The sequence below is a fragment of the Phalacrocorax aristotelis genome, chromosome 1 (assembly GCF_949628215.1).
Source record: "Phalacrocorax aristotelis chromosome 1, bGulAri2.1, whole genome shotgun sequence".
NCBI classification, from domain to species: domain Eukaryota; kingdom Metazoa; phylum Chordata; class Aves; order Suliformes; family Phalacrocoracidae; genus Phalacrocorax; species Phalacrocorax aristotelis.
In genome coordinates this window covers 133,480,213-133,494,812 of record NC_134276.1, presented here as the reverse complement: position 1 = coordinate 133,494,812, position 14,600 = coordinate 133,480,213, and the positions used below count along the sequence as shown (strand labels likewise).

The following is a 14,600-nucleotide window of genomic DNA, read 5'->3' as shown; positions in this document are numbered from 1 at the left end:
AAATAATAGCAAATTACCAGAGTAAGTGGTTTTGGGCCAACATAATGAAAATATTCCAAAAACTTACCCATCGTATAAAATTTCTTCATTATTTTAGACATCTCTAGCTCAAATAATTGATGGTAAACAATACTAAATTGTTTATCTTTATACACAGCCTTCTAGTTCCTTATGTGCATGCTCCAAAGTTTGCCTTTCTAATAATGTTTTTTGGACTTTATTCCACTGAATATTTTCAAGCTTCAACATTGTAATGAAGTAATGAAACTTGTAGTCATTTTTGGACTCAGGTTTCCCAGTGTTTTTTCTAGTAATGAAACATAAATACAGACATTTTTGTAGTATAGATGCTTCACTTCTTTATTTACTGATTCAGATGCTAATTCAACCACAAATACTTTTGCAGGTATATTTTTGAAAAGCACATGAACACATTGTGTAGAACTGCATAGAACCCATTGTAAATATCTTAAAACAGTAAGAGCAGGTTTGTCTACTCCCATTCATTTAGCCATCTTAGTACGAATTGACGCTAGGCTTAGGATGCTAAAGGCCACAAGATGAGATTTGTCTTCAAAAAAAGATTACCAGTGTCTGACTTCATTTGAGATTCATTGCCGTAAGCCCACCCTCCTTTTTTATTTGCTTTTTTATTTGCTATCCCTGAACCTTCAGATTTTCCTGAATTTATGATATATATTCTCTAACTTCATAAATCAACCTTGTTACCTTTGCTCTTTGTTAGTCTTCCCTGTTGGCTTTATGCTCTGTGGCCACAAAAGTCTATGTTTGCCTCCTCACTTGCAGCAGAAGGAGGGACAGTTCAGTATGTTACAGCTGGTGGGGATGCTACGGGGGATAGCAGCTGGCATGCGCTACCTTTCAGACATGAACTATGTGCATCGTGACCTGGCAGCACGTAACATCTTAGTCAACAGTAACCTTGTGTGCAAGGTGTCAGACTTTGGTTTATCCCGTTTTCTGGAGGATGATGCTTCAAATCCCACCTATACTGGAGCTCTGGTGAGTTACCACTATGGAGTGAGTTACTGTAGTGCTGCCATCTATAATTTTTTTCTATGATCCTCCTTGATTTGATGTACCCTTTTTAGTCCATCCTGAGACCAGTGGGGTAGAGCCTTCTATCTTGTGGGCTATCTGTTCCAAGCCAGCAAAAAGACAAAAGTAGCTGAATACCTGATCCACTCTGCCCTGAGAAATGGAGTCTCAGTGCTGTTCTTTGTGGAATGATGGTGAATAGGACAAACCTCATAACCTGATGTAGGTGGTATATTTCTCCTTTCATTAGCTTCTTACAGGGAGTATAAAGGACTGAAGGAGAGATTGAAGTCCTGTACTACCACCCTTTGAAGAAAAAGTTGGTTTTTTCCTGCAAAAAAAGATAACTGGCATAAGTATATGGGCTTACAACCAACCATCAAATGAACTTATTGCCTACGAAGCTCTGACACCTGTTATATATACCACAAAAGGCATGCGAGTATAATAGGCAGGTTAAAATTTGCATTTGGTATGCAGGGGATAAAGGAGAATTCAGTCACTGAAAACTGAAACAAATTTTAGATGTATGTGTTTTGAAAAACCAGCACCTGAATGATATTTCATCTGGCAGGTCAAGATAGAAGGAGGAGTTAATGCTAGCCACTCAGTGTACCTGTCCTTGGTGTTGCAGGTTGGGATTGTTTAAATGGCTTCAGATTTCCAAATGGTTGTAACTTTCAGGGGGATTTGAGTATCTGTCACCTCTCAAATGCTGCAAAGAAGAGCTTTAAAAGTTAAAATCATCATGGGTTTTGTAGGGGCAAGGGTGCATGATTCTGTTTTTTCATCTATATTTGTTAGTAGAACAAGGTGAAAACCTTCAGCATAGTTTGAATTTAAACCAACAATGTCTACAAGACAGTATCAACTGGGCTGGCACTCCATATTCATAGTTGTGTCGTGTGCTGCCAGCATCTGATCAGTTCAGTGACATAATTTTCACAAGTAGTCCCTATCTCACTAACATTCTGGTTGCTCTCTGACTGCTTTCTAGGGCTGCAAAATCCCAATCCGTTGGACTGCCCCTGAAGCTGTCCAGTATCGCAAGTTCACCTCCTCCAGTGATGTCTGGAGCTATGGCATTGTCATGTGGGAGGTGATGTCCTATGGTGAGAGGCCTTACTGGGACATGTCCAATCAGGATGTAAGTTTTAGAAGTCATGAAAATCTATATCTGCCTGTCTGTCCTATATCAGTCAAGTAGAAGAAAGTCATACACCACCAAGTGACTGAAGCTTGGTTGTCTTTTATTTTCCCAGCTGTGATAAAACTTTGTTCTTCTTTTCCTGCAGGTAATTAACGCCATTGACCAGGACTATCGCTTACCACCACCACCAGACTGCCCAACTATTTTGCACCTGCTGATGCTTGACTGCTGGCAGAAGGAGCGGGTCCAGAGACCCAAATTCGAGCAAATAGTCAGTGCCCTAGATAAAATGATCCGCAAGCCATCGGCCCTCAAAGCTACTGGCACTGGAAGTAGCAGGTGAGATGAGGATTTAGTGCAAAATAATAGGGCTTGTCTCTGGGTAGGCATCATGAGGAAAAGAAAGCAGTAAATCAGGCTATACAGTATTCTTTTCCAACCCTCTCATCTAAGACTGGGACCAAATAGGAAGGGGAAATAAACATGGGGGAGAGGGTTAGAAGAACTGTATATTCTGATTCACTTAATGGGTGATGAGGAGTTCTGAGCGCCAAATGTGAGGAAACATAAATCATGTGGTGAGGAGCACTAAGGATGAACATGAGTTAGGGATCTTAGGGAATGAAGGGGGGATCACATTTGGGTGCAGCTACACAAGATACTCTCTGATCACGCAGTATTGTTACACAAGAGGTGGTGAAGAAAAGAGCTTAGCTTATGGAGGGAAGGAAATCTGTAGCTAAAATAGAGAACTGCAGCTTGCAACCCATATTTTCCCAACTGCATTTTGCAGCCTGATGGAACCAGAGGCAGGAGGTCAGGAAAAGAGAAGTCTTGGGGGGTGGTGGGGTGTAAATGGTGCCAAGATTAGATGGCTGTTGGGCTGATGATGGAATTGCATCCTGCTGACCTGGAGGGTTTTTCCGTGTGGTTATAGACCTTGTCTCATTGCAAGGTACTCCACAGCTAGGGAAGAGGAAAAGTACCTAGTCATGCCCAGATTACTGAAGAACAGCACATAAAGACAGTTATAGCTTTGGGACCAAATCAGGTGACAGGGAAAAGAGGAAATGCCATGTATATACAGTCATTTCTCTGGCCTTTTACTGCTATGCTTTTATCTGATGAGTGTCGGAACTGAAACAACACACTCATTTTCTCATAGGTTACTTTCTGATCCAAGGAGTGCATCTAGGAGAGGGAGAGCTAGTCATAAAGGTAAAAAGTTATAAGGTCTCATCTCTGTGCCTCAGAAACCTTGTCACTGCAACTCTTTGCCCAGCTAATAGGGCTAGAACCAGAAAGTGTGGAAAGATCTGGGGTAACAAGAAGAGAATGTGCGTGAGAGAGTATAAAATTGGAAGGAAGGATCAATTTTGTGTCGTGGGTTGATTGTTGTCAGGCAGAAAAGGGAACACAGGTAGTCTAGAAACAGGGCATCAAGGTGGGACTTTAGGAATCAGGTTGTGAAGAACAAATATCACTGTTCTGCTCCATTCTGTTCTCTTCAGAGGTTGCATTCTCTCCCTCTCATAACTTCAACCTTATTAATGCGGTCAGCTGATGTTGATAACTTGGGTTTTTAGAGCCTGCCTCTTTTGCAGACCAACTCAGCCCCTACTGAGCAACTGTCGTCCAGATTTCCCGTCTCTCAACAATGCCCATGAGTGGTTGGATGCAATCAAGATGGGCCATTACAAGGAGAATTTTGACCAGGCTGGTCTGATTACATTTGATGTCATATCACGCATGACTCTGGAGTAAGTAGAGGGGCAGAGAGCAGAGAAAGTGAACGCCATCTCAGAAATATTTAGTAAGGGCTATATGGAGCATATGTACTCATGAAAAAGGAGAGGGAAGCTAGAGCAAAGTAGCTACTGTTTCTTACATCTTATTAGGGCCTCTGGACACCCTCATTGCCACTGTACATTTGTAACCTGTTTCTGTAAGCACTAATACTGATCCCATGTACACTACCAAACATACTGTCAGTGTTGCAGAGACTGTTACATCAAAATGTTGATGACAGCTACCACAGGTAATAACCATTTTTAAGGAGATCTGCAGAACCAGCCATTCCATATACTGAGTTGAAGTGTTATGTAGAACACAGAATCCAAAAAGGAACATTCTTAGAATCATAGAATGGTTTGGCTTGGAAGGGACATGAGCAGGGACATCTTTCAGAAGCTCAGGTTACTCAAAGCCCTGTCCAGTCTGACCTTGAACACTTCCAGAGATGGGGCATCCACAAGTTCTCTGGGCAGCCCGCTCCAGTGTCTCACCATACTTCCTTATATCAAATCTAAACCTATTCTGTTTCAGTTTAAAACTATTGTCCCTTGTCCTTTCACTACAGGCCCTGGTAAAAAGTACTTATCCATCTTTCTTGTAAGCCCCCTTTATATATTGAAAGGCTGCAATAACATCTTCCTGAAGCCTTCTCTTTTCCAGGCTGAACTCTCAGCCTTTCTTCATAGGAGAGGTGTTTCAGCCCTCTGATCGTTTACATGGCCCCCTTCCACTGCTTCTTTTTGTATCAAGTTCTGCGGACACCCCCTCCACCCACCAACATTTGCCAAGCAAAAGCAGAAGGCTCGTCAACTGTTTCTCAGACAGATACACATACATGTATATCCATACACATTAATTTGGATCTACAGGGAAATGGACTGGGACCGTTCAGAACAAGAATCACATTTTGATACCTTCCACATCCTCTATTCTCTTGCAGAGATATCCAGCGTATTGGCATCACCCCTGTTGGTCACCAGAAAAGGATTCTAAACAGCATCCAGCTCATGCGAGTCCATTTGAATCAGCTTGAACCAGTTGAAGTGTGATGTTTGCACCATCCTTATTCCACTAGTCTCAAACTCTGGAAAGGTTCTGGGAGAATTCAGAGAGATTTCCACTGTAAGAAAAAGAGGTGTCAGTATGCTGAAGACTTAATACACCCAGAGAGTGCACACTACATGTCCTGTTCCATGAACAAAAACAAAGCTTTGCAGTGATTTGGAAGCAGAGCTAAATAACTGGTGGCATTTAAATGCGGCTGACATCATACACTAGGATTGGGTTGGGGGAGGGAGAAGTTATAACATGGGGAGGAAACAAAATAATAGCTTGGACAGATCACGAGCACCTTTTGCTTCTCTGCCAACAAAAGGTATCAGACAACTTTACAAAGCCATCAGCAGGCTTTATTGGTGGCTGGGAGCCCAGCAAAGCTACAAAGACATCATAAAGGCAACAAAAAATTACCTTTTTTTCCCCAAAGAATGCCATCATGGTGTGAGAGATTATTTTTTAGATGGAGATGAGCATCCTGGTGGTATGCCAGGCTGTTCCAGAACTCAAGCAATAAAACATGTCACCTTGTAAAGAAGTTGAGAGTAAAGGGCTCAAAATTCTATGCTATTTCATGTGTAGTTCTTGGGTCTGTTCCGTGATCCAGGAGGGAAACTTACTAATCCTTGTGCTGACACAAGGAACACCAAGTCCTTGGTGCTACACAACTCTATTTGTGGGACTGCAACAGAATAGAACAACAAGGTTTCCTAGAATCCATCCTGCTGGATCTGCAAGTGGAGAGGGAAACAAATAGCTCTGGTCCTCAAAGTCCCTTCTTGAGAGGAAAGGCATAATATTCTGATATTCTAAAATCCTAAGCACCCAGAATTTGGGGTTTGTTCTCTTCTGACCCCACTACAGATATTTAAGAGCATGACAGAAAAAATCTGAAGTCCTTTGCTTTTGAAAAATATTTGTGTTTTTTTTTCTCACCCTAACCAGCTACATCGGTGGGCACAGCTGGTTGAATACTGTTTCTAAAGAAAAAGCAGACCTGCAGTAGCCAAACTCCAAATAAACAATTGGAACAAGGGAGGGGAAAATCTTTCACAAGTTCTTGTCAAGAGTGATCAAGGAAGGATACCAGTCCCACAGGTGACTTCAATCCTTAAAAAAGAAATAACAATGTCCTTGGGATCAACGGTTAGAGGTGCATGAGAGTGCGTGAGAGTGACCAGAATGACAGGTCTTATATCTCCCTTCAAACAGACTAGTATCTGCTTGAGGAAAGATCTGCTTTGAGGAGGAGCAGAGCTTCAGGACTGTATCTTTGTAGCTACTCCTGTGCAGGAGTATGAAAACATGAAGCTGAGCTTGAGAGGAAAACTCATTAACTATACACTTGTCCACCTCACCAACACATTGGAAGAGAAATGGAAATAGCCTTGTTAAGCAAGACCCCAGTGAAGACATTCCATAAAAAGATCTGTTCTTTGTGTCTAGAGAGAAAATAACCCTAGCTGTTTTGATCTGTGCCCATCTGTTGGCTAACTGTGAACTAGTGTCATGGTTCATGAACTTACTGTATTTCTCCAGCTGTCAAGGTTAGAATAGCATGACTTCTGCAGATACTACTGCTGTACAGATTTAAGGATTCCCCCAGTCAAACCAGCAACTGAAGACCTAGAAGCCACATTTAATAGTTACTGAAGAGTCCCATAATATGGTAGGAGATGCTCCAGAATAGTTTTACTAGAATAGCCAACACAGTTCAAACTCTTTATTACACAATTAGAGCAACATTGCTGTTAAATTTTTTCAGTTGAAGAGGGAGAATAGCAGTGGAATTTTCAAGATATAAAAAAGTCAATACAAAAACAATACAAGGAAACAAGAATAAAACATTCACAGCTGTACAAAGTGTGAAAATTAAAAAAAAAGAACACAAAAAACACATCAGACTACAGTGAGTCCTACCCTTGAAAATTTGAGTCTGTTGCTTTTTAAGGGGTTTCTACAAACTTGTAATATTCACAAATTCAGCTACATGTATGCTGACAACTGTCAGTTCCACCTACAGCATCTGAGACTGAACAAGTGCTGTCCTCTTCAGAAAGCATATTGAGCACGAGATGTTGAGGGGAATCTCTGGTGTCTAGCACATTCCACATACAGCCACCAGAGGACAACAATGCAGGTATGCATATCCATATATGAGTGTATTCTAGAAGTTCTGCGGGTGATTTGGGGAAAACACAGCAGGCTATATTTTCCATGCCTTGGGTGGTCAAGATTAGTGGAGAAATTAGTGATCTAGTTCAAATCCTATGGCCTCTTTTCAGCCTAGTCGAAACTTATATGCAGAAAATGCATTCCCTCCATGCAGTGGGAGACAAAATGGGAACCTTGTCTGAATCTCATACTGATGACAGTGAGGTTTAATAGAGCTGCAGTGAAATGAACTGCTTGGTGGCAGGTCAGGCAGTAGCACATTTACTTTTGCAAATGAAGTCTATGGCAAAGTTGTTTTCACAGTCAGAGTAAAGGGATTTACAATACCAAGGCAGGCAAGTAGTGATTGGACATCATAGATCTCTTCTTCCTCCTGTTCTAAGGTAAGGCTGAAATGTCCCTATGTTGGCTGCAAGGGGTCAAGTGTCAAGATATCCTGGCTGTGGCTAGGCTACACAGGGACAGGCTTGGGGTCACAGATGGAGTGTGAAAGGGTAACTTCTCTGTCTCCTCATTCTCTTTATTCCCAGGGTGTTCCCTATTTTCAGGGAACTTGCCTTCTTCCATAATTTGGGATGCAAAGGCTCTTGTGTTACAATGCATCTTGTTATTTGTCATCATGTCAGTCCTCAATTCTACAAGTATGGAGGAAAGGCAGTCATGGCAAAAGTGTTAGACATATCCTGATTTCACTTTTCTCAGCCTTATGTGAAAGGAGAAATCCTACATTCTGTTCCCACAGATAGAACTGGTCATCTGGGATGTCCTGCAGTATATAAGCACCCTCAACAGGTAGGGATGAGAATCAGGAGAGAAAGGAGTGGAGCTTGCTCAGGCACCTGATAATCTCTCCTTCTCCTGAAGAGTGAGAAACAATGCAAAAAAGACTTACAGAGCCATATTCTTTGCCAGAGAAGCAATAGGAGATTATTATGGTTTTGCCCACATTTACTTCATGTGATATATATAATATGCAGTGCATAGGAAGACTGAGTAAATTAAATGCACAGGTATCAATGTGTAGACCTTCATGAAGGCATTGGGCATTTGAAAACTCAGAAGTACCTACAGGTGGAAATAACATATTGCAAAGACTAATAGCTCTTCTGCTTGAACACCAACTTTCCACTATCTGGAAACAGGAAGAAACTTTACCTTAAGGCAAGCTGTTTTGTAATTATTCCCCATGAGGTTCCTTGGACCGGTCTTTTTGGTGTCTGTTACTGGATAGTCTCCCAGAGAGACAATTGGGTCTGCACCGGTGTGTCAGTTAAGAGCACATCAGGCAAGCAAGTTCACATCTATGCTGCTTCAGCAGCCAAGTGGCATTCTCAGCTGGGAGCTACATGTCTGTGTAGCCCCTGCATCACTAAGGCATGGTGTGTTTATATCAAAAGCAGGCCCTGCTACCCAGAGTGTTCAAAGACAAGCACATAAGCTAAGATTTTTGCATCTGTGCCTGAAATGATGTTGAGGAAAGGCTCAATGACTGTATGACTTACACAGTGATTTCTATGTTTGGCACCCAAGTATCCCCAGCGTATGTGCAGATGATATGGCTTGCAGTCCCTATTTTTTTGTTTTGTTGGTTTTTTAAAATTCAAGGATGTAATCTTAGTGCATACTTTGACAGCACTATATTAGGGCTAGTTGAGGGAGCACAAGCTGCTTAATGCCACTGAAGGAGAGATTAAAGAATCTCTCTCTTTAGTACAAAAATATTCAGCACCTGGGACTATCTAGAAAGAAGGAGGCTGCTGTATCTTCCCTAGTCCAAGACAATTCACATGTTATTAAGCTGTATGAAATCTTTGGGTGTGGTGGGAAATTATGAGCAACACGAAGGAACTTACATGTAATAAACAAAGGTAGAGCTGTCCCTACCACTGGATCTTCTTTGGTCAGGGACTCCAGCCAACAAATCTACCTTCGAGCTAGTTTAAGTGAAGGTAACCAGCTTGAATCTATTCTGCCTTTGGCACGCTTTCTCAGCAGTCAGCTACACAGTTCTTATGCATACAGGTGCAGCTAAGCAGTAGATTTGGGTTCAGGACAAAACCAGTTCTTCCCTGAAACCAGCTGATGCTAGAGAGGGTAATGCAGTGGGATGTTCACATGTATTCCATGCGAGCAACTATTCATGAGTATCAAGCATCCTAGGGATTGTGGATCATATGTAAATTTGTATCTCTGGATATCATTAAAAGACAGTGTGGAAGAGCAAACCTCATCTCCTACTAAAAAGCTAGTTTAATCCTTCACTTTTCAAACCTAAATGGAAAAATGGTGCCTCCCTCAGAATTTACTTTTTTTTTTTGTGTGGCATTCAAGACCATCATGCTCTGTGTATGAATCTGTTCCACTTCTGTGTTACTGAAAGGGCTGCACTGAGCTAATGAAAAATAACTGTGTCTTCTAGAACTTGCTGGTTTGTAACTCGGACCTGTTCAAAGAGGAATTTCTCCCCTTGATGTTCTGCTACCTGAATTACAGAAGAGAAGGTCTAAATGCCCTCAAAAAGCCTTGTAGCTTATATATCTTATCTTCCTTTTCTGGGTGATGAGAAAACTGTCTTCCTGAAATAGTCTCAGTTGAAACATGCACATTCATGAAGACATATCAAGATTTCTTTCTAGTTTCTGGCATGACCTTTGTTCCTTGAACAAAGAGAGTAATGTTTTCTTTTAGTCAACTGATGTAACAGCAGGTTGCTGGTATGAGTACAGTGAGTTGGCATCTAGGCATCTATGCCTCAACTAGTTAATAGAGTTTGGTCTGTTATTTATGTCTCTTATACAAGACCAAGAGTGCTTAGCTAACACTAACAAGTGTGCTGTTTGCTTCTGAAAATTATTCCCTTGAAATGAGGCCATGCTAAGTAAGGTTGGATTTTTTTCTAGTTTACAATGGCACTGGAAATTATACACACTGCTGGCTAAAACTAGAATTTTAGTTACATCTATGCAACTCTCATTGCATCTTGGTAACTTTTATACAAACTTACTACTGACCATGCATTTGGACAGCTGTAACAGATTGATCATTTACAAGCAACTCTGTTAAAAAGGACAGTAATTATAAGGTACTCTAATGTCTCTACTATAAGTTGCAAAACTGTTGCTATTTTAACCTGTCATCTCTGCAGACTTATAGGAAGAACAAACAACAACAATAACAATGATCACGATAAACAAATGTGGTTTTCCCCAATGAAGAGAACTACAGTAAAAGTAGCAATAGTCCAACAGCTGGGTTGCCTGCAATTTGTATTGAGAAGCAATGTATTTTTTTGACAGGTGAAATATTGTTCCAAACTGAAAGATCAGTCTATCAAACCTATCAGTTAGGAAACTAAATGTCAGTTTAGGGATCATGTTAACAGCTGCTTAACTGCATGCACATAGAACTTAGTGAGGAGGTAATGTTTATTCTTAGGACTGCTTGACTGTTTTCATTCAAATCTGGGATGCTTTTTAGACTTCTTGAGAAAATAATGCTAAGTTATTAAGCTAACACTGAGGGTCTTAGGTTGAGTAGCTTCACACAAATATATATCATAAAACAATGAACTGTTCTTGAGACTTCTCTTATCCAGCAGCAGTCAGAATGCAGCACAACTAGCAAGCTGAACTGTAAGTTCAGCTTTCAGTACCACAGACCTAGGTGTGGTCCATTTTCTTACGGCTGTGAGATGATGTCTTCTCTTCAGAAAGCAAATTTCTATGCTTTGCCCCTCTTTATGGACCCAAGTCTGCACGTGAGATCTCCAAATACCGTGCAGGTTAAGCACAGTACTAGCAATAAGACCAAGTCTTCTCACAAAGAACCATGAGCATATTGCCATGAAAATTAAGGCAGAAGAGGAAACACTGATCATCTAGTCTGATCTCCTTTAGCTTCCAGGACATTATATTTCACCTCTTTACCCACTACTGAGTTTAACTTAAACTTGGCTGAAGAATCTTTGCTAGAAAGGCATCTAATCTTGATTAATTCAGGAATAATGAATCTACCAGACACCTTGGACTGGTTTTCCCCATGGCTACTCAATCTTACGCTTACGGTAATTTTTAATTGCAGTTTGCCTGGCACTTTTTGTGCACTACCCAATTAGGATAAAGAGGTATGTGTAATCAGGTATTTCTTCGTTTTCCACCATCATGTATTCACCACTTTATACTCTAAAAAATTGAAATACTTAAATGTCTCCCTGTCACATGTCCCATTTGGCCCTCACATCATTGTTATGGTTCTTTCCTTCATCACATTTTTAGGCATCCTTCTTACGAGGAAAATATCAAGAATAGACAAAATCAGACTCACTAATACCATACATGGACAGAAAATCAGCCTCTCACACTGACTGTGCGCTGCTTTTTCACCCACAAACCACAGTAAGCCTTTCACAACTGAGTTCTTTGGCTGCTAGGACACCAGATCCTTCTGCAGAAAAGTTTTTTAGGAAATCCATTCTATGTAGCTCAAATGTGCATTCTTTCTTTCCCAGCTGTCAAGAACTAGCCTTAGATGAGAGTTTCCAAAAATGGATCTTTATATTGGTATTTTACAATACTAAGCAGTCTTTCATCAGTATTATCAATCTATTCTACGAAAGAAAAGACCATGAAATGGTCCACAGGTCAAGTTTGGACCACATACAGTCCATTTTATCAGAGCTTTGCTATCCAAATCTCAAACCAAATAGTCGCAAGAACCACCTGAATTGAGGAAAATGTATCAGTGTCTGCCACTTCTTCCATAGCCACAGTTTTCCTTTGCTTATATGGGGCCTCTTTGTCAGAAGAGCTAGTCCTGCATTGTAAGCCCTTCTTAAACACAGTGAGGACTGAACTTCACAATTTTCTGATATGCCAGTGCAAAGGAGTCCCAAATCCTGGGCCATACTGCTACTGCATTTTTTTCCATTACAGTTAAGGATTTACAAAGATAAAACATCTAAACAAGGAAAGGCTTTTTGTCTCCATCACCTAAAAAGGTAATGGCCTTATCACAAGTAGGCCTTACCACCTGCCAAATATTTGTTCATGACTGCTGTTTTGTATTCTATCATTTTTTTCCATTCCTGCTTTGATTTGCTAGGTATATTCAGAGAACACCTATCATAGAATCATAGAATCATAGAATCATAGAATCATAGAATCATAGAATTGTTAAGGTTGAAAAAGACCCTTAAGATCATTTAGTCCAACCGCTAACCTATCACTGCCCAGTCCACCACTAAACCATATCCTCAAGCACCATGTCTACCCTTCTTTAAATACCTCCAGGGATGGAGATTCAACCACTTCCCTGGGGAGCTTATTCCAATGCTTGACAACCCTTTCGGTGAAGAATTTTTTTCTAATGTCCAACCTAAGCTTCCCCTGGCACAGCTTGAGGCCGTTTCCTCTCATCCTATCGCTTGTTACTAGGGAGAAGAGATCGACCCCCACCTCGCTACAACCTCCTTTCAGGTAGTTGTAGAGAGAGAGATAAAGTCTCCCCTCAGCCTCCTCTTCTCCAGACTAAACAACCCCAGTTCCCTCAGCCGCTCCTCATAAGACTTGTTCTCTAGACCCTTCACCAGCTTCATTGCCCTTGTTTGGACACGCTCCAGCACCTCAATGTCCTTCTTGTAGTGAGGGGCCCAAAACTGAACACAGTATTTGAGGCATGGCCTCACCAGTGCCGAGTACAGGGGCACTATCACCTCCCTGCTGCTGCTCGCCATGCTATTCCTGATACAAGCCAGGATGCCATTGGCCTTCTTGGCTGCCTGAGCACACTGCTGGCTCATGTTCAGATGGCTGCCAACCAACACACCCAGGTCCTTTTCCTCCATGCAGCTCTCCAGCCACTCCTCCCCAAGCCTGTAGCGTTGCATGGGGTTGTTGTGACCCAAGTGCAGGACCCGGCACTTAGCCTTGTTGAATCTCATACCGTTGGCTCCGGCCCAACGATCCAGCCTGGCCAGGTCCCTCTGTAGGGCCTTCCTGCCCTCCAGCAGGCCAACACTTCCACCCAGCTTGGTGTCATCTGCAAACTTACTGAGGGTGCACTCAAACCCCTCACCCAGATATTCAATGAAGATATTGAACAGGACCGGCCCCAACACTGAGCCCTGGGGAACACCACTCATGACCAGCTGCCGACTGGATTTGACTCCATTCACCACCACTCTCTGGGCTCAGCCATCCAGCCAGGTTTTAACCCAGTGCAGAGTACACTCGTCTAAGCCGTGAGCAGCCAGCTTATCCAGGAGAATGCTGTGGGAGACAATGTCAGGGGCCTTACTCAAGTCCAAGTAGACAACGTCCACAGCCTTCCACTCATCCACTAAGCGGGTGACCTTATCATAGAAGGAGACCAGGTTAGCGAGGCAGGACCTCCCTTTCATAAACCCATGCTGGCTGAGCCTGATCCCCTGGTTGCCCCCTTGGACCTGCTGTTTACAAACAGAAGGCCTGGTGGGTGACCAGGTGACCATGACATGATAGAATATTCAATTCTTGGAGACGTAAGGAAGGGGGACAGCTAAACCACTACCCTGAACTTTAGAAGGGCAGACTTTGGATTGTTAAGGAGTCTGGTTAACAGAGTCCCTAGGGAGGCAGTGCTGAAAGGCAATGGACTCCAGGAAGACTGGATGTTATTAATGAAGGAAGTCTCAAAGGCACAGGAACAGGCCGTCCCCATGTGCCGTAAGTCGAGCAGGTGGGGGAGAACACCAGCTTGGCTGAATAGTGAGCCTTGGCTAGAACTCAAGAAAATAAGGAGAGCTTATCGCCTTTGGAAGAATGGGCAGGTGACTCAGGAGGTCTACAAGGATGTTGTGAGGTTATGCAGGGAGAAGATTAGGAAGGCAAAGGCCCAGCTGGAACTTAAACTGGCCGCCACTGTTAAGGATAACAAAAAATGTTTTTATAAATACATCAGTGACAAAAGGAGGGCCAGGGAGAATCTCCCTCCTTTGTTGGATGCGGAAGGTAACTTTGCCACGAAAGATGAGGAGAAGGCTGAGGTACTTAATGTTTTCTTTGCCTCAGTCTTTAATAGTCAGACTGGTCATCCTCAGGGTTGTCAGGCCCCTCTGCTGGGAGACAGAGATAGTATGCAGAATGAAGTCCCAGTTGTTGAAGAGGTGGCAGTCACTGACCTGCTCCTTCACCTGGATGTTCACAAGTCCATGGGGGCGGATGGGATTGACCTGAGGATACTGAGGGAGCTGGCAGAGGAGCTCGCCAAGCCACTCTCCATCATTTATCAGCAGTCCTGGTCAACCAGGGAGGTCCCAGATGACTGGAAACTAGTGAATGTGATGCCCCTCTACAAGAAGGGTCGGAAGGAGGATCCGGGGAACTACAGG

At 42.5% G+C, this 14,600-nt stretch overlaps 1 protein-coding gene and 1 long non-coding RNA gene across 8 annotated transcripts in view; both read left to right on the top strand.

Annotated features, from left to right (window-relative positions):
• LOC142064168 (ephrin type-B receptor 5) overlaps window positions 1-14,600 on the top strand; it is a 315,634-nt gene that overhangs the window by 69,290 nt on the left and 231,744 nt on the right. For 4 of the 7 annotated variants that reach the window (XM_075108841.1, XM_075108801.1, XM_075108816.1 and 1 more), the window contains 5 exons: window positions 808-1,023; window positions 2,057-2,206; window positions 2,355-2,548; window positions 3,814-3,969; window positions 4,944-5,622. The exons of 1 other annotated variant lie outside the window; for it this stretch is intronic. In XM_075108841.1, the coding sequence (XP_074964942.1) occupies window positions 808-1,023; window positions 2,057-2,206; window positions 2,355-2,548; window positions 3,814-3,969; window positions 4,944-5,052 (825 nt within the window). In that variant the 3' untranslated portion in view covers window positions 5,053-5,622. Of the gene's footprint in view, window positions 1-807; window positions 1,024-2,056; window positions 2,207-2,354; window positions 2,549-3,374; window positions 3,457-3,813; window positions 3,970-4,943; window positions 5,623-14,600 lie in introns of those variants that run through there. 2 more of the 7 variants (XM_075108808.1, XM_075108832.1) reach the window with 2 other exon arrangements.
• LOC142064577 (uncharacterized) lies at window positions 7,110-9,735 on the top strand. Its single transcript, XR_012663160.1, has 3 exons — window positions 7,110-7,199; window positions 7,977-8,026; window positions 9,654-9,735. It is a non-coding gene; the product is annotated as an uncharacterized LOC142064577 (long non-coding RNA).